The 19,315-nt window shown below is 42.5% G+C and overlaps 1 protein-coding gene across 4 annotated transcripts in view; it reads right to left on the bottom strand.

The window, feature by feature from the left end:
• Positions 1–1,807: 1,807 nt before the first annotated feature.
• LOC135508013 (disheveled-associated activator of morphogenesis 1-like) overlaps positions 1,808–19,315 on the bottom strand; it is an 80,287-nt gene continuing 62,779 nt past the window's right edge. For 3 of the 4 annotated variants that reach the window (XM_064927887.1, XM_064927886.1, XM_064927888.1), the window contains exons 14-26: positions 17,413–17,691; positions 16,857–16,964; positions 15,864–15,890; positions 14,427–14,524; positions 13,115–13,199; positions 11,384–11,490; positions 9,161–9,249; positions 7,852–8,020; positions 7,592–7,699; positions 6,851–6,911; positions 6,554–6,685; positions 5,271–5,441; positions 1,808–4,958 (exon numbers count right to left, since the gene is read on the bottom strand). In XM_064927887.1, the coding sequence (XP_064783959.1) occupies positions 4,752–4,958; positions 5,271–5,441; positions 6,554–6,685; positions 6,851–6,911; positions 7,592–7,699; positions 7,852–8,020; positions 9,161–9,249; positions 11,384–11,490; positions 13,115–13,199; positions 14,427–14,524; positions 15,864–15,890; positions 16,857–16,964; positions 17,413–17,691 (1,641 nt within the window). In that variant the 3' untranslated portion in view covers positions 1,808–4,751. The remainder of the gene's footprint in view (positions 4,959–5,270; positions 5,442–6,553; positions 6,686–6,850; positions 6,912–7,591; positions 7,700–7,851; positions 8,021–9,160; positions 9,250–11,383; positions 11,491–13,114; positions 13,200–14,426; positions 14,525–15,863; positions 15,891–16,856; positions 16,965–17,412; positions 17,692–19,315) is intronic. The other variant, XM_064927889.1, reaches the window with a different exon arrangement.

The raw sequence follows: 19,315 nt of genomic DNA, 5'->3' as shown, positions 1-19,315 counted from the left end.
TAAAGCCATGACATCAATTTCTGGAATTATCCAAGCTGTTCAAGGCACAGTCAATTTAGTGTATGTAAACTTCTGACCCATTGGAATTGTGATACAGTGAATTCTAAGTGAAATAATCTGTCTGTAAACAATTGCTGGAAAAATTACTTGTGTCATGCACAAAGTAGATGTCCTAACCGACTTGCCAAAACTATAGTTTGTTAACAATTTGTGGAGTGGTTGAAAAACGAGTTAATGCCTCCAACCTAAGTGTATGTAAACTTTCGACTTCAACTGTACATTGATTGGTTGTATAATCTTATGCTACACAAATATCAAACATACATTTTTCTAAACTAATCCAATCTGTAAGTAGTTTGACTTTATTTTGTACCCATTACTGTTACCGAGATGTTTGTTCCAGTTTAGTAGCTTTTGGTAGTCCCATTATTCAATCTTCCATACTATGGCAGACATTCTGAATGCAGGTAGCGGGTGATTAAAAGTACCAATTGTTGAACAGCCTCACTCTGGCTGGATTCCAATAGGAATTACATATCACTTTGCAAACCAGCATTATGTGACTTGCAGGCCTGATGTGGCCTGTAAACCTGGAGTTTCCTAACACCAGATTTTATGATATATGCAAAATTGTCATACAAATATATTTTTTAAAGGCTAATAAGGCTGCTTGAACCATTCATGGAGGGTTCTAGGAAGAACACTTCAAAGAGAAAATAATTATCTGCAAAACCCTTCATAGAGAGATAACCATTTACAGGGGATTCTATGAAGTACCCTACATAGTGTAGCACCGAAAAGTGTTACCCTATGGGAACAAAATGAAGAACCCTATATGTTTCTAGCACCTTTTTTCCCTAAGAGTGTACAAAACAAGCTGTGAGTTGAATTTTGTTTTATTGGTGATCAGCTGATAAATAATATTTTGACTTTTCAAACATTTAGAGCACCTGCTCTTTCCATGACATAGACTGACCAGGCGAATTCAATTGAAAGCTATGATCCTATATTGATGTCACTTGTTAAATCCACTTCAGTCAGTGTAGATGAAGGGGGAACAGGTTATATTAAAAAAATGTTTTACCTTGACACATGGATTGTGTATGGGTGCCATTCAGAGGGTGAATGGGCATGACAAAAGATTTAAGTGCCTTTGAACGGGGTATGGTAGTAGGTGCAATGCTGCTGGGGTTTTCACACTCAACAGAAAATAAGGTCTGAGGTTAACACAGGTTTAAGACAACTTATACATTTTGTTCTATGAGATAATATCAGTCAGTTAACATGACCTTTATGAATTATGAAGCCTTTTTGTGCTTTATGTGATTTTGACTACATAAATCCTTAAAAATGTACTAAGTGACGTTAGCTGATGAAGATTCTCTCATGTTTTTACCACAGACCTTTATTTTTGGCGTTCATTCATTTCCCCATAGGTTTTGGCCAAGAAGCCATGGCGGAGTTAGTGCCTACAAAAAGACGTCATTACTATTGCTGTCTATGTTGCCAGAGGTTTTATCAGAGATCAAGTCCCTACTCATAATGCTTTCTGAATTGAATAGTATCCAAAGTAATACAATTAACAAGCAAATTTGTGTGCTCAAAGAATGTCTTGAAAACATGGAAATGGAACCCAAAAAATAGATACTTTTGCACATTGGCCACCAGAGGATGCTCCTTACTATAACTCTGAGATGAATACCAGTCTTTATTTCTGGAAAACAGAAATACAGTTTAATACAATCCGAGATGAATTACTGGTTGTAGTTTTGGCTTGTAAACATTAAAAAAAAAAACAGATTCAACAGATAATTAACATCCAAGTTTATTACTTTAGTTTCGAAATAGAAAGTTGTTTAAATAATAATAAAGCTGTATTGAAAGAATCCACATTCATCAGACATGCTATCACACAGTTAAGTAAGGAGGGTGTTGGTAGAAATGTGACCAAAGGTTTGAGAAAAGGTTTTACTAATTGGGGAAGACTAAATAACTGAAATCTTTCTGCTGTACATGTTATAGTGAGGAATAGCCCATGGTCTTGACTCTCAGTTCCATTCCATTACACACGTTGGATGAAGGCGTCTTCTGTACAGGGGAGTTTTGTTATGAGCCCCGACGCTGAATCTGAACAATAACACATCGCTTGCGGTACGGCTTTGGAAGCATTATAGATCAGCAAAAAAAGGTTCAATTGATAAAGACCTTGATAGGGTTAGGGTTCCCACACGGCCATATCTCTATGTTACAGCGCTTGTTTTTTCGGAAAACAGACGGAAGAGGCAACCACCTGTGCTAATTACAGAAGACGGTGCTCGTCACACCTGTGTAAGCTGAAGTTCGGGAAGTGGCATTTTGTCAGATGAAGGCACCCATAGCTGGATCTGTGCAAAACTGCTACAGTAAGTGTATATTTTATATTTGAAGGATTCTTTCTGATGAAAGATAAGGGCCATATGTTTCGAAAGCCGCATCGCAAGCAATGATTAACGTTTGTAGTTCAAATGACCACTCATGGGCGAAGCTAATGGCTGAAAACTGTAGTGAGAAGGAAGACTGCCGCCTAGATTTTTTTGAGAGTCAAGTGAGGTGACACTGGAACGGGCATACAGTATGTACATAATATACACATACAGTACCAGTCAAAAGTTTGGACACAGCTACTCGTTCCAGGGTTTTTGTTTATTTGTACTATTGTCTACATTGTAGAATAATCAAAACTGTTAAATAACATATGGAATCATGTAGTAAAAAAAAAAAAAAATTATATTTAAGATTCTTCAATGTAGCCACCCTTTGCCTTAATGACACTCTTGGCATTCTCTCAACCAGCTTCATGAGGTAGTCACCTGGAATACATTTCAATGAAACATGTGTGCCTTCTTAAAAGTACATTTGTGGAATTTCTTTCCTTCTTTATGTGTTTGAGCCAATCAGTTGTTTTGTGACTAGGTAGGGGTGTTATACAGAAGATGGCCCTATTTGGTAAAAGACCAAGTCCATATTATGGCAAGAACACGAGCAATGGACATTAGACCGGTGGAAATCCGTCCTTTGGTCTGATGAGTACATATTTGAGATTTTTGGTTGTGAGACGCAGAGTAGGTGAACGGATGATCTCCGCATGTGTGGTTCCCACCGTGAAGCATGGAGAAGGAGGTGTGATTGTGTAGGGGTGCTTTGCTGGTGACACTGTCTGTGATTTATTTAGAATTCAAGGCACACTTAACCAGCATGGCTACCACAGCATTCTGTAGCGATACGCCATCTCATTTGGTTTGGTCTTAGTGGGACTATCATTTGTTTTTCAACAGGACAATGATCAAAACACACCTCCAGGCTGTGTAAGGGCTATTTGACCAAGGAGAGTGATGGAGTGCTGCATCAGATGACCTGGCCTCCACAATCACCCGACCTCAACAGGGTTGAGATGGTTCGAGATGAGTTGGACTGCAGAGTGAAGGAAAAGCAGCCAACAAGTGCTCAGCATATGTGGGAACTCCTTCAAGGCTGTTGGAAAAGCATTCCTCATGAAGCTGGTTGAGAGAATGCCAAGAGTGTGCAAAGCTGTCATTCACGGCAAAGGGTGGCTACTTTGAAGAATCAAAACTGTATAATATATTTGGATTTGTTTAACATATTTTTGCTTACTACATGGTTCTATATGTGTTATTTCATAGTTTAGACGTCGTCACTATTATTCTACAATATAAAAAATAGTACACATAAAGAAACGCCCTTGAACGAGTAGGTGTCCAAACTTTTGACTGGTACATGGCAGTAATGAACACAAAAACAAATGTTGGGCTGCATAGTTTCCAGACTGATATCCTCCGTGTGTAAGGATGACCAGAGGAAGAGCAATTATTTTTGGTAACTCTTCGAATAATATAGAAACAGTGACACTGTCTTTTCAAGTCAGCAGGCCTAAAATTAGATCCTACTCTTCTAAAATACTGTATATTTCAGTTCTAATGGAGTATTTTATAGATGAAAGTTATAGGCTCTAATAAAATGGTAATATTGCATCTTTGATTTGGTTTTTAATATCTAAATTAGGTCTTTGCAAAATTGTGATTAAAAACAGTATTAAAATGTGTTTCTTGTTATGCTTTTTTGCTCATCTCAAAAACGTAATTCATACATGATGGATTGTGCTTCAAGAGACACTGTTTCTCTGCATGGGGTTGGCATCCTCTACTGTACTCTCTAGAGGTGTCTGACTGACTGAACACAATAGCAGGAAAGAAGTTCCACTTTCTCCCGTTTAAAAGAGGAAATGTGTCGCAGCCGGTGTGTGCGCGTGTGACCCCTGGCTTTCCATTCCACTTCCTGCTAATTTTTGCAGGTAGGAAGGGTCAAGAAGAGTGTCCTACTCCAGGGCAACAGCCCTATGTTATTAAAAAAAGTGTCCCATCCACGACAGGAGAAAAACTGTCATTCAGAGCACAGCATTTTAAACATGTAGGTTTTGGCAATTAACACAAATAGCTTAGAGAATCACTCCTTATCCATAGTTCATGGTTTTCAGAGGAGGTAATATCTTATATGTCTGTTTCCAGATGGACACAATCTCTGTGTTATTGTTGCTTGAGTAGGAGAAGAGTAAGTAGAGGTCTGTCCACCCCCTTTCCTGCTCAGTTCCATTTTAGAAGTGAATTCTGTCCACTCCCAAAACTGGGGGCACTAGGCTCATGCCAGGACACCAGAGGGCAGCATAGCTTAGCTCCAGTAAGACAGGATCAGTTGTTTCAGAGGTTCAGTTTGGTGACGGGTCGCTCCCTGCTGGTCTCAGCTGATGAGTTGACGCGTTTGCGGTTGCGTTTCATCTTGGACAAGTCCTTATCGAACACCTCCCCGGAGCGCAGGGCTGAAACGAGGTCATCGAATTCACCGTCCTCCTCACAGTTCTCCTTTGCCTTCTTGGCCTTGCGCTCCTTCTCCCTCTGCTCCTTCAGCTGAGGGAACAAAACAGGAGGAACTTAGTGACTCACACTTACAGTAGCATTGTATTTGGTGTATTGAGTAAATGAGCAGTACAGCGGTACAAGAGTAGTGCTCATTTACAATACTGAGTAAATGAGCACTACTCTTGACCTACATTTGAGTGTGACTAGGTCAAGAGTAGCTTGCGTATTGTGTAATCTCACAAACACTAGTTTGATACCCATTTGTAATAATTCTTACATAATGAATGGGTGGTGAAATGGTGACCATAGGCGACTCTCTCTAGTGTTGTGGTTGGAGATAGACAATCTTAACAATCTAACCTGTGCTTCCATGCGGGCCCGTCGTTCCTCTTCCTCCTTGCGTCTGCGCATGTTCTCATTCTCCTGCTTAGCGTCAGCGAACGCCTGCAGGAATTGGTCGAAGATTCCAAAGAACTCGTCAGGCTGCATACGGGTTGCATCCTCTCCAAAATGCTGCACTGCCTTCAGAAACTGGAGAGAAAACAAAGTTAGACACCAAGTACTTCAAGATGGTCAAACTTTCTTTCCTAGAAAGAAAAAGGAGAATCTGTGATCCGTCATCAAGATGTAATGAAATGCAGTCTGTGTGTCACAGGTGATTCTGTGTGAATGTAGGTGAACATTCTTTCAGTGATACACTAGGGATGAATGTGTGAGACCTTGTTGCCTGGTTGATTAATCTAGCTTTAAATCAGAACCTACCCCATCCCACCTGGGTTTAAATACTATTTTAAATCCTAACTAATACATTTTCTTGGCTTGATTGAGCTTGTCTGGCACATTGGAACCAACGGAACTGTTGCAAATGTTCACCTGGCACTCCAGACAGGGAAGGGCAAACACTCAGTATTTGAAAGATTTCGAATAGTATTTGACACAGGGTCTAATCCCAACAGAGATATTGTCTTCCTCCCTGTCATTGTAAAGTGTAATTTGACACATAAATAACCCTCTATCCCCTGCACATGTATCAAATATATTCCACATGGCACGGGGGGGGGGGACCACGCCTTTGAAATTGATAGCCTTGACCCATCTTAGTTAAACACTAACTGCATATATTCAGAGGTTCCAATGTCCACACAGGTAGACTGTAAGCCATACTGTGCTCGAGTTACTATGTCGGTGAAATACAGTGAAACACGAGGCATAGCATTCCCAGATATATGAGTTGTTTCGATCTTTAAAGGGTGACTTCAAAGCTGCAGTAAGAAGACTGTGTGCTACCTACTTGGTTATGTGGCCAAGGATAATGTTACAGGATTTGCAATGCCCATCTATTATTTTTTATAGCTCTATCAGAGCTCCTAGTTGTGGAGAGGAGGGGAAAGATGGACAACACGACCCCAGCCCCATAGAAATACAACTACTAGAATGTACATTCCCATTCAAGTCAGTGTTCTGTGATGGGTGAACCAATACCCATATTGAGTGTAACCATGAGTGTTCTTGTCAAGTTGCCGTGGTCTGAAGGGCTTTGTCCTCACATACAGACAGACAGACAGACAGACAGACAGACAGACAGACAGACAGACAGCATGGTCCCCAGCCCTCTGCCTGCCCCCCCCCCCCCCCGTTCTCACCAGCTCCTTGGCCTCAGTCAGAGAATCATCCACTTCTGAAAAGCTGAAGCTGGCCACAGTGATGAAATGGCTCACCACAGACACAAACTTATCCCCCGAAACCTGAGGAAGACCTCTCTGGAAATCCAGCTCCTACAGGGAACAGCATTACAGGAGAATTACATGATTGCCATCAGACAACCCACAACACAAGAGCACAGTACCATGCCCTTGGTAGAGGAGTGTAAGCCTAATTACACTGCCTGAGATATCATGTGTGGCTTCATTAAGGGAAACCAACATAAAATGGCCACTCACCAGCTCCACACTCTTCAGACCAGAGCGTAGATTGTTAATGTCTTTCTCCAGCTCTGTCATACTGTGGATAAGAGGAGAGGAAAGGGAAAGAGAGGGACTGGAGTTTATTCACATGAAGCAATTACAAACCATCTGTTCTCCAATCAAGCTATAACTTAGAGACATGAAATGTGAGACAATAAAACCCAACTTCCTCCCTTCTCACTCAGGAAAGAAATAGATTCAGGGTTCACTAGGTTTTAACAGAAACTAACTAGATTATCTTTATTTGCAACATGTTTTCTTACCGTTTTAGGTTTCCTTAAATCTATGGATTATGCTGTTTGCTATACTATTGCTTTCTTCTGGTAAGACAGGAAACACCTTGACCTACCAAAGGTTCTCGGGTTCACACTTCACACATTTGAATTAGGGGCATTAAGGACAACCTGTGCCTCTGACAAATCCAGACAATATAAATATGACATTTGACCCTCTATGTAAACAAGGTTTGTAAGGCAACACACACAGCAATACGGTCTTAACCTTTCACATTTTCCACTTAAAGTCAGGCACCATAAATTTAGCTTAGAGAGGAAGACTCAACTTTTACACTGTTGTTACAAGATTAATTACACACAATTGCTACACAGACATGAAAGCAACTTAGGTTTATGAAACAGTATCGGTAGTGCGTGTGTGTGTGTGTGATTTGGGTGGAGGGGGGGTTCTGATTCAGTCATCCTTAGCAGCAGTTCTTACTTGACTTTAGCTGCCTCTGGAACACTCTGAAGCTCCTCCTGGAACACAGCCACTTTGGGATACTTCTGCTCCAGGATGGTGATCAGGTAATGCAGCAGAGTAATGTTCCTACAAACACAAACATCATATACATCAAACACAACGTCATTCTCTTTTAAACTTAGAGTTGTGTCATTTGGACAGGTCTCCTATGTACAGTACAAGTCATTTTTCATATCAATTGAGTATATATATGATATATAAACCAGACCATTTCTTACTTGTCAATGCTGGACTTGGTGTCAGCGATCTTGTTGAGTGAGGACACTTTGAAGCCATAGGCGTTTCCCCTCTGGCCCTTGTTCATGTAGTTACCAAAGGCCAGGACCACTTCCAGAAGCTGCTTGAGGTTGCGGCTCTGCAGCATCTCTTTAGAGGCCCTGGTTAGAGCTGGGGACAAGAAGAAGTTATGAGGATGCCTAGTTAAATAAAGGTTAAATAAAAATGTAAGTCTGTTAAGAACAAATTCTTATTTACAATGACGGTCTACCAGGGAACAATGGGTTAACTGCCTTGTTTAGGGGCAGAAGGACAGATTTTTACCTTGTCAGCTCGGAGATTTGATCTAGCAACCTTTCGGTTACTGGCCCAACGCTCTAACCACTAGGCTACCTGCCGCCCCGAAAGACATTGGTTGAATCCCAAATGGCATCCTAGTCCCTATAAAGTCTCATACATACACTACATGACCAAAAGTATGTGGACACCTGCTCGTCGAACATCTCATTCCAAAATCATGGTCATTAATATGGAGTTGGTCCCCCCTTTGCTGCTATAACAGCCTCCCCTCTTCTGGGAAGGCTTTCCACTAGATGTTGGAACATTGTTGCGGGGACTTGCTTCCATTCAGCCACAAGAGCATTAGTGAGGTTGGACACTGATGTTGGGCGATAAAGCTTGGCTCGCAGTAAGCGTTCTAATTCATCCCAAAAGGTGTTTGATGGGGTTGAGGTCAGGGCTCTGTGCAGGCCAGTCAAGTTCTTCCACACTGATCTCGACAAACCATTTTTACACGCTTCAGCACTCGGCGGGTCCCATTCTATGAGCATGTGTGGTCTACCACTATGCGGCTGAGCCTTTGTTGCTCCTAGACGTTTCCACTTCACAATAACAACACTTACAGTTGAGCGGGGCAGCTCTAACAGGACAGAAATTTGGCGAACTGACTTGTTGGAAAGGTGGCATACTACGACGGTGCCACATTGGAAGTCACTGAGCTCCTCAGTAAGGCCATTCTACTGCCAATGTTTGTCAATGGCGATCACATGGCTGTGTGCTCGATTTTATACACCTGTCAGCAACATATGTGGCTGAAATAGCCAAATCCACTAATGTGAAGGTGTGTCCACATACTTTTGTATATATAGTGTACCTTTTTAACACCTTAGATAGCATTATATCTGCAGGCTTTGATTATTGCCAGCATCTCTCATGAGAGTATGTTTACATTTGATTCCACAGTCCGACCAGTTATTAAAATGGTTTAAAGGTAGATCATTTGAGCATCGAACATTGTAAAGAAAATCCTACCTTCAACTTTAGGTTTGACTTCGACGATTCTTTCAGCAAACTTCTTTTTGAAGTAGAGGGACTGCAACCTCTGCTGGTAATGGTTGATCCTGTATTGTAGTTTGAAGTGAAAAGGTTCATTAGGAGTTTACATAGATACAACGCTCCACTGAAACGGTTTGTGTAATATGGTATGACTTCCTAAATGAAGGGCATGAACTTTTGAACAGAAAGACAGTTTTTTGGGGTTTTGTTCATACATTTGATCAACAATCGGGGTTAAATGACTTTGACCTCATTCTGAGGTTTTGTGACAAAAAAACAACATCTTTGCAACATCTTTTACAAATTATCTTACTGGATTAAATACCCAACATGGAAAACTCAGAGCACATTTAATAAAGAAGCTCCTTTCCTTCTCCCTGCCCAAACGCTGTTTCCATGGCTACAATGTTTTCAGGAAGCCAAAACACAAACGTCGCCAGATCCTGGAAGGAAGTCTCTATTCCCATAGTAAACGGCTTGATACATCATGGAAAAAATGGTGCTGGTGCTACACTTGTACATTAGAACCTGCACATTGTTTCCCTTCCTGTAATCTAGTAATCCAATCTTCATTTGTAACACAGAATGCTCATTAAAGCGAGAGCTATTAAAACAGTGAGCCCTATCCCTGGGGTTTTGTTCTTTGTTGCTGCGCGAGCCGAGAATGTCTCCCCAGGGGGGCTTCATATTAATTCATGAACAATATGAGGTACATGGAAAGTTCAGCTGCCTGCCGCCACCTACACACCAGCCTCCCCCTCAACCACAGCCTCCCCCTTAGCTTGTAGACAGTGACTCATGGTAAAGAATAATCCAAAGAAATCAACAATTTACACACATATATTATACTTAAAACATAATATTAATAATCATCATAATTTGGTGGGTGCTTATTTGTCTTGTTACACATGGTTTGAAATGGAAATGTGTTTTTTGCATATCCCAACTCCCCCTGAGACACCCTCGGAGAGTGAACATTGTGCAATTAAGTCCCTTGAGCATTAAAGTGCCTTGCTCAAGGGTACAGAAAGTTTTTTCACCTTGTTGGCTCAGGAATTCAAACTAGTGACCTTTCGGTTACTGTCCCAATGCTCTAACCATTAGGCTACCTGCCACCACAAAAAAAACTAAACAGTTTGGGGGCTGAATCTCGTAAGTATAGTCCATAGTGAATTAAATGGAGAGCATCTATTTGACCTAAACAGGTCCAAATACAGTGCTGTTAATTTGATTTACTAAAGAACGATCCCAATCCTTCTACACTCCCCAAACCCTCACTGGACCAATGGCCTTCACTGGCACCTTTTTAATGTCTAGAGTGATGTCCCTCAGCAGTTAAATCTCTTTGGCATATCTATGTTAAAAAGACGTTCACATCCAGCTAGCATGTGTCACTGTGTGTCATACATATGCTCCTGGTGTTGTAAAACAATGAGGGGATTCAATTAATCTGGCCTGGGCACCCAGGTAGGTGTGCTTTGCACTGGGTGAAAGTTGATTACATTCGTTATGGAACCGGGCTGCCTCCGGGCATGAGCTTGGTGGCCCATTCAAAGCCTAACAAAATTCTAGCATACTGTATGGAAAAGAGATGTTGTATGTTTCTGGACGATGCACCATTCTACCTTGTTGACAACATAACCGAGAGGCGCAGATTACTGTTCCATTTGAGAAGGGCACTCCTCCCTCACCATTCAAGTCATGGGCCATAGACCAGCACTATCGAATCCGCCCAATGATCGGTCTAAATTCCTGACATTTTATTACAATACTATAAAAAGCATGAACTGGCGCAAACCCAGAGAAAATGATTTAGTGTAGAGGTGATGACTAACGGCGAATCAACTGTAAGCTATAAAACAAAGACAGTCACACACTCCATATGTATAAACTCCCAGTAATTTATTGGGTAAAACACCAACATTTCAGCATCACTGTGCCTTCTTCAGGGTGATACTATAAACACAGAACGTGTTGTTACAGTAAACCGACAATGGAGTCAGTCCCTGATGAGGACAACTTTTTAACAATTAAGTAGTTTTTAAGTCAACTTCCCTTGTCATCCAAGAGCACCTGAGTATTTTCCAGTATACCAACAACAAAATAACATCCTGTGGCAAGTGCCTAATATGGGGAATGTAGTGATACACATTGTAATAGTACCAATTTTGTATTATGATACCGAAACGAAGTCCGTACCTGCTCATCTCGTAGAGGAAGCGGTCAGCTTTGGCCATGCGGTCCAGCTCATGCTTGTGCTCCTCCAGGAGATCCACATCACTCTTCTCTGGGACAAACTTTAGCAGCTGGACAGGAACACAACAGGGGGAAAAGACTGTTACCAAGAGAGATCTTATACATCCACATGCTAATCCCCATATAGATTCACTGTGATAGCTAATGTGTGGTGAGCTTTCTGGCGCAAAATGTAAGGTAAGGCGAGTTTCCACCTTACTAAGTAAAGACAGCATTCAGATCCTTTAAACCCTTGCTCAATTACCTACGCCATCCGGGCAGGGCCATGCCCCACCCCTAAAAATACTCCAATCCGTCACTAACCCAGTCCCCTTATTTAGGTCCCTAAAGCAACAGCAACAAAAAGTCTTATAAAACTGGATTATCCTTCAAGTACTCTCACATCTATTTGAAATTACTATAGTATTTCACCTAGTAACCATCATAATTATGGGGCGACAAAAAACATGAAGGCTCAGTGGTTTTGAGAAAAGTTTAACAGGGGATGAGGAAGGAAGAAAACGTGACAAACTGTATAAAAAATGCAGAGTTTTATGGTTACACGTCATCAATTAGTCGTCATCAAAGCATCACCTGTAAGGTGGAAGCTAAATGGTGGAAGCTGCTGATACCTATCCAGACCCTTCAGATCTGCAAACATGGAAGGGTTAAGGGGATGGATCATGATCCCCCCCCCCTTGGGTTGTGCAATGACGGAGATCTTTGTGGGCTATACTCGGTCTTGTCTCAAGATGGTAAGTTGGTGGTTGAAGATATCCCTCTAGTGGCATGGGGGCTGTGCTTTGGTAAAGTGGGTGGGGTTCTATCCTGCCTGTTTGGCCCTGTCCGGGGGTATCGTCGGACAGGGCCACAGTGTCTCCCGACCCCTCCTGTCTCAGCCTCCAGTATTTATGCTGCAGTAGTTTGTGTCGGGGGGCTAGGGTCAGTCTGTTATATCTGGAGTACTTCTCCTGTCTTATCCGGTGTCCTGTGGGAATTTAAGTATGCTCTCTCTAATTCTCTCTCAGAGGACCTGAGCCATAGGACCATGCCTCAGGACTACCTGGCCTGATGACTCCTTGCTGTCCCAAGTCCACCTGGCTGTGCTGCTGCTCCAGTTTCAACTGTTCTGCCTGCGGCTATGGAACCCTGACGTGTTCACCGGATGTGCTACCTGTCCCAGACCTGCGGTTTTCAACTCTCTAGAGACAGCAGGAGTGGTAGAGATACTCTGAATGATTGGCTATGAAAAGCCAACTTACATTTACTCCTAAGGTGCTGACCTGTTGCACCCTCAACAACCACTGTGATTATTATTACTTGACCCTGCTGGTCATCTATGAACATTTTAACATCTTGGCCATGTTCTGTTATGATCTTCACCCAGCACAGCCAGAAGAGGACTGGCCACCCCTCATAGCCTGGTTCCTCTAGGTTTCTTCCTAGGTTCTGGCCTTTCTAGGGAGTTTTTCCTAGCCACCGTGCTTCTACACCTGCATTGCTAGCTGTTTGGGGTTTTAGGCTGGGTTTCTGTACAGCACTTTGAGATATCAGCTGATGTAAGAAGGGCTTTATAAATACATTTGATTTGATGGATCGGATGGGAATTGGGACCTGCTATATGGTATAAAGCCATTAAGCCGCTACAGTAGAGAGGAGGGCTAAATGCTGTATGAGTGAGAGAGGAGGGCCCACCTGCTCCAGCATGTCTTTGGGCAGATCCTCCTGTTCGTCCATAGTCAGGATGGCCCTCTTGATCTCCTCATTGGTCAGCTTCAGGCTGCAACACAACAGCATCAGCATTACCACAGAGGACTACTGTACACCAGTTCTAAATGGTCAACAAGAGAGGACACCAGTTGTACCAGTTAATGCCTTGTTATGGATGTGTTTACTTTTTGTTTCAAAAGTAATGTGAAATGCATTCCTGTTATGTAATGTACTGTTCTACATGTGTCACCTCAAACAATTATCAGTTAGTATCCATTTTGAAAAGCACTAAGTGTCAGTTAAAAAGAAAGTAAAGTCCAGAACTTAATATTGTGTGCCGCACACATTCAGCAGTTGCAGAGACAGAGTCAATATTTCAAGTCACAGCTATTAGAAAGAGCCAGCCAGCCAGAGAGAGCAGGTGGCAGAAAGCCTGGTGGTTCTGCTCTTTGAAAAGCTCCATTGGCAAACAAACACCCTCATCATCTGAGCCTGAAGCCCTAGCCTACCACAGCAGACCACGGTGCTTTCTGACAGGACTTCTCACAGTCCAAATACCTGATTTAGGCACACACTAATGACAGAGCAATTAAGATTCAGTCATGTCAATTTTATTAAATAAATGTACATATTAGCCTTATTCAAAGTGTTGGCTCAGTCTGAAAAGGCTTGTTAATGCATAATTGACACCACGTTGTAGAAATAAAACATTTTCAGGTCTGCAAGTTCAAAAAAAGGAATGAACCGCTGTTCATAAACCACAAATATTGAATGAGACTTTAAATACAGGAAGCAATCAAAATAGCTGAATCCCTTAAACTTTCAGGTTTCTTTTACAGTGTTTAAATTGAGAAGGATAGCTACATGAAATTAACTTAGTAGAAAGGACACAGGCCTCTGTTTGTGGTTGCTGCCATGGAGACCAGGGATGACAGTAATGAAGCAGCAAATAGTTCCTGGCCAACATCATCCCGTTACAAAGTACATATTTTATTCTTGGCTGCACTTGATGTTTAAACACATTGTCAAATATGAAAAATTATCTCTCAACTTGAGTCGAAGTTGATGTAAATACAGAATTGGACAAATGGTAGATTAAATACGAATTGAATGTACACACTTGGCTGTGTACATTAACAAATGAAGTGTGTGTGTTTATATGCGTACATGTATGTGTGTGGAAAAATACATTTCAAGCACCCATCAGATGGACACGATCACAATAAGTGATCTCCACTAATATAAGTAGGACATACGTCTGCAATGATGTCATGGGGTAGAAAGGTCAAATACTAACCGAGAGAGGAGGATGTTACAGTTCTGGGCTCTGCGACCGTCAATGACTGACAGCTCCTTGACCTTCTTGGAGGTCACAGTATCATCTTCGGACTCTTTCTGGAAGGAGAACATTTGGGAGGGAAGGAAGAGTTTGAACATGAACCGTAATTAGCTGAACTTCACATTTCATTCATGTAAACAGAATATTGTATAATTTATCACACTAAGGCACTTTGGGATGGAGGCTAGCACGCAGAACAGCTCATTCTTTTTGTACTACTGTACATGACCTTAAATTATACTCTACCATCAAGCTAGATTTAGACAGCTTTACTGTTTAATAAACACCCAATTGTAAATCACTCATCATACTTAAGCACTTTTGGATGCAGTATTTGCTGAACACAGCAAATGCTTGTGACTACATGACCTTAAATGATACTCTCTCTGGGAGGAAGAGCCACACCTAATACACCAGAGTTATATTCATTAGGGAACACGTAGAAAAATATTTTGCAACGTAAAACAAAAAATGTGTGTTTCCTATTGTACAAGCCCAAGTAGTCCTTGCTTGTCTCAGTCAGTATTCAAATTTGTGCGTAATGAATAAGATCCAGGAATAACAGTGCCCCATGCTATGCTAGGTGGAGGGCTGTGGCTGACTCACACCTGCATACAGTTTAGCTGTTGATCAACGGCAATAGGAACAAGTGTTTTTAAGGCCTCTTGCATTTCACCACCTGCTGGTACATAGTAACCAGACCACAAAACAGACACACACACACGCACATACCCACACAAAGACTCGACACGATACCCATATGCATCCACCATAAACCCTAACAAAAGCCCAGGATGCACAGGAGACACACAGTATGAACATAAAACAGCAAATTGTTCCTTTGACTGGGTCAGTATTTGAAACTGCCAAATGGAGGACAGCTGTGAAACAGGCTGTGTGAAATAGTGTGTTTGGCGATCAATTGCTTCACCCCAAGAATACAGGAGAGATTTGTTTTTGGAAAACGGAGATCTGGCACTTTTTTATAGTTGCCAGACTCCAGCTGTTTGCAGAATTGACTGCGTGCCACAAAACCAATTTGGCTAATTATGTTCAGAAACATCTTGAAATGATAACCAATAAAACAGTTCATTCAAACATCATGTTGGTGTGTTTAGAAGTACAGTATATTCTAAAAGTCTTGATTGAAAGAATAAATCCACAGAAACACAGAGATGGAGGCTGCAGGAAGACATGGGTTTCACAAGTATTTCACCATGGACACACATACACACAGAGACACACGATCCTCATAGACATAAACAGGACAGAGACAAGGAGAGAGAGAGAGCAAGAAAGAGAACAGCGTACGATGAAGAACGGTAGCGTGCATCAAGACAGAAGCGTCACAGAAGCAGAGTAGGGTAAACGTCAGAGGGGTCAGAGGTCACTCACCTTGTTATTGTTCATTGTTAAGAAGTCCTAATCATGTAGGTGGGCAGGAAGCAAGGAAGATTCGGCATTCATTATTAATCAGAACAAGCGTGCAGTAGGCTATGTATGGTGAAATACAGGGCCAGCTCAGCGGCCATTTATGCATTTGTTTGTGAGGAAAAGCGGAATCATGAGTCAGAGATGCAAATTAACTTTGTTCAGACACATCATAAACAGCATGGATTAAAATTTATAAATTCCTTATACAACAAAAGGAATTCAATTTGATGCAACTTTATTTATACTTTTAATGGGCAGTTAGTAATGGGAATTGGGCCCTAGTATAACCTTTCCAATCACAGACTTTTTAGGTTGGTTAAAGGAAAAGGTATGGGAAAAGTGATATCTGGAGGATTTCAACTGAACTAGAATAGACATTGTGGACATATAAAGGCTTAATGAAAAATGCCACCCTTCTCATGCAGCATCATCAGTAAACTATCCAAGGACCATGTTATCAGCATGGTAACTTCCTGTTCCAAACATTCATTCCGTCTGGGAACACTCACAAAGTAGATGATTCAATTGATCGGACCTACAAAAAAAACAAAAAAGCTAGCCTGGTCCCAGATCTGTTTGTGCTATCTTGCCAAGCCTTAAGGTCGTTGTCACCATAGGAGTTGGCAAGACAGCACAAACCGATCTGAGACCAGGCTATAGTAAAATGCTCTGTAATGGCCTGATTGCCCTTTAAGCCAGTTCCAGACAATGTGTTGAGAAGTGCTGCTGGAAGGATTCAGTTACAGAGTGCAATGGCATGCATGTGTTTATCACTAGCTAGAAGTGTTTGTTAGAACAGCATGGTCAGTGGCCATGGAAACACTCAAAGTAGTTACATGCAAATTGTTAAGAAGTGATTCGAGGTCTTGTGTCCTGTGCTTAAGGATGAATTGCTATATACTGAAATGCCTTTTCCCTACAGTAATACTTTGGTATTTAGGTGTTAAACTATACCTGCTGTCTCTGGTATGCAGAGAAGGTCTTCTCGATGTCCTCAAGGTCCAGGATTTTGAAAACCTTGATGTCATCGACTTCCATCCACACAGTGCCCTCCAGCTTATTCTGCAACAAAACAGCCCCCATCCATAACTAAGACTGTAAAAGCCATACACACCCCTGGAACTCTAGAGGTTACAACAACAACATATAAACACGTCTAGGGCTGGTTTGCGATATTGATTTCATGCCATTGTGCAAACAATGCAAGAGATAAAGCATTGGGTAAAAAGGCAGTCCTTATCCTTCATTCCCCCTGGACAGTCAGATGTAGCTACAAAAACCTCTGTTCTGTCTGCCTTGTCAGCACAGCACTCACTCCCTCTGTACTAGATAGACATGCACAAAAAATGTAATTACTGGCTTTGTCCAAAATGACACCCTATTCCCTATTAAGTGCATTACTTTTGACCATGGTCCATAGAGCTCTGGTCGAAATTAATGCACTTCATGGGGAATAGGGTGCCATTTTGGACGCAGTCCATCACGTTCTGACTAAGCAGAACTCACTGACCTCAGCCAGCTTGGCCCAGTTGAATGACTTGAGTGGGTTGGAGGGCTGGGGGATGTTCTTTTTCAGCCCTGGTCCCATGGGAGCTCCAGGTGGAGGAGGGGGACCCATGCCTGGAGGAGGAGGAGGGCCACCGGGTGGAGGGGGTGGCGGTGGAGGCATGCCCCCAGGGGGTGGTGGAGGGGGTGGGGGCATGGCAGCCTGCATGGGAGGGGGTGGTATGGGACCTCCAGGGGCCCCAGGTATGAGTGGATGGCCACCAGGAACACTTGGATTTGGCCTCTGAAAAAAATGGGACACATTGGGATGTACATTCGATTAGTACTGGATGTATTACAATAATTTCTGTTACATAATGGAAATCATAGAAGCACTCTGTACTAGCTAGAGCAGTTCTAATCAAATATATTGATTTGGAAGAACATCACAAGGCAATGTTGCTGTTCATGTCTAACTGTGCAGTAATCAAACATCCTGTGTATCCACTCCTAAACTGAACGGCTAAGGGGAATCTCAACCGCACTCCACTGCCCTTTCACACATGGACAAAAGGAACACCTATGTGAGAATGCTGTTCATTGACTACAGCTCAGCATTCAACACCATAGTGCCCACGAAGCTCATCACTAAGCTAAGGACCCTGGGACTAAACACCTCCCTCTGCAACTGGATCCTGGACTTGCTGACGGGCCGCCCCCAGGTGGTAAGAGTAGGCAACAACACGTATGCCACGCTGATCCTCAACACTGGGGCCCCTCAGGGGTGTGTACTTAGTCCCCTCCTGTACTCCCTGTTCACCCACGACTGCGTGGCCAAACACGACTCCAACACCATCATTAAGTTTGCTGATGTCACAACGATGGTAGACCTGATCACCGACAACGATGAGACAGCCTATAGGGAGGTGGTCAGAGAACTAGCAGTGTGGTGCCAGGACAACAATCTCTCCCTCAATGTGAGCAAGACAAAGGAGCTGATCGTGGACTACAGAAAAAGGCGGGCCTGAACAGTCCCCCATTAACATTGACGGGGCTGTAGTGGAGCTGGTCGAGAGTTTCAAGGTCCATGGTGTCCACATCACCCACGATCTATCATGGTCCAAACACACCAAGACAGTCGTGAAGAGGGCACATCCAAACCATTCCCCCTCAGGGGACTGAAAAGATTTGGCATGGGTCCCCAGATCCTCAAAAAATTCTACAGCTGCACCATCGAGCACATCCTGACTGGTTGCATTACCGCCTGGTATGGCAACTACTCGGCATCTGACCGTAAAGCGCTACAGAGGGTAGTGATTACGGCCCAGTACATCACTGGGGCCAAGCTTCCCGCCATCCAGGACCTATATAATAGGCGGAGTCAGAGGAAAGACCATAAAATTGTCAAGAGACTCAAGTCAACCAGTCATGAACAGCAAGCGGTACCGGAGCGCTAAGTCTAGGACCAAAAGGCTCCTTAAGAGCTTCTACCACCAAGCCATAAGACTGCTGAACAATTCATCAAATGTCCACCGGACTATTTACATTGACCACCATTTGTTTTGTATACTGCTGCTACTCGCTGTTTATTAACTATGCATAGTCACTTCACCCCTACCTACATGTACAAATGACCTTAACTAACCTGTACCCCCGCAAATTGACTCGGTACCGGCACCCCCTGTATATAGCCTCGTTTTTGTTATTGTGTTACTTTTTTAATTTAGTTTATTTGGTCAATATATTCTTAACTCTTCCTGAACTGCTCTGTTGGTTAAGGGCTTGTAAGTAAGCATTTCAGGGTAAGGTCTACACTTGTTGAATTCAGCGCATGTGACAAATACAGTTTGATTTGATTTGAAAAGAGGACATTAGCCTGGCCCCAGATCTGTTTTGTGCTGTATAGCCAACTGCTATGGTTGTTGTTT

Source organism: Oncorhynchus masou, chromosome 21 (assembly GCF_036934945.1).
Source record: "Oncorhynchus masou masou isolate Uvic2021 chromosome 21, UVic_Omas_1.1, whole genome shotgun sequence".
Taxonomy (NCBI): Eukaryota; Metazoa; Chordata; class Actinopteri; order Salmoniformes; family Salmonidae; genus Oncorhynchus; species Oncorhynchus masou.
This window is presented reverse-complemented; position numbering and strand designations above follow the sequence as displayed.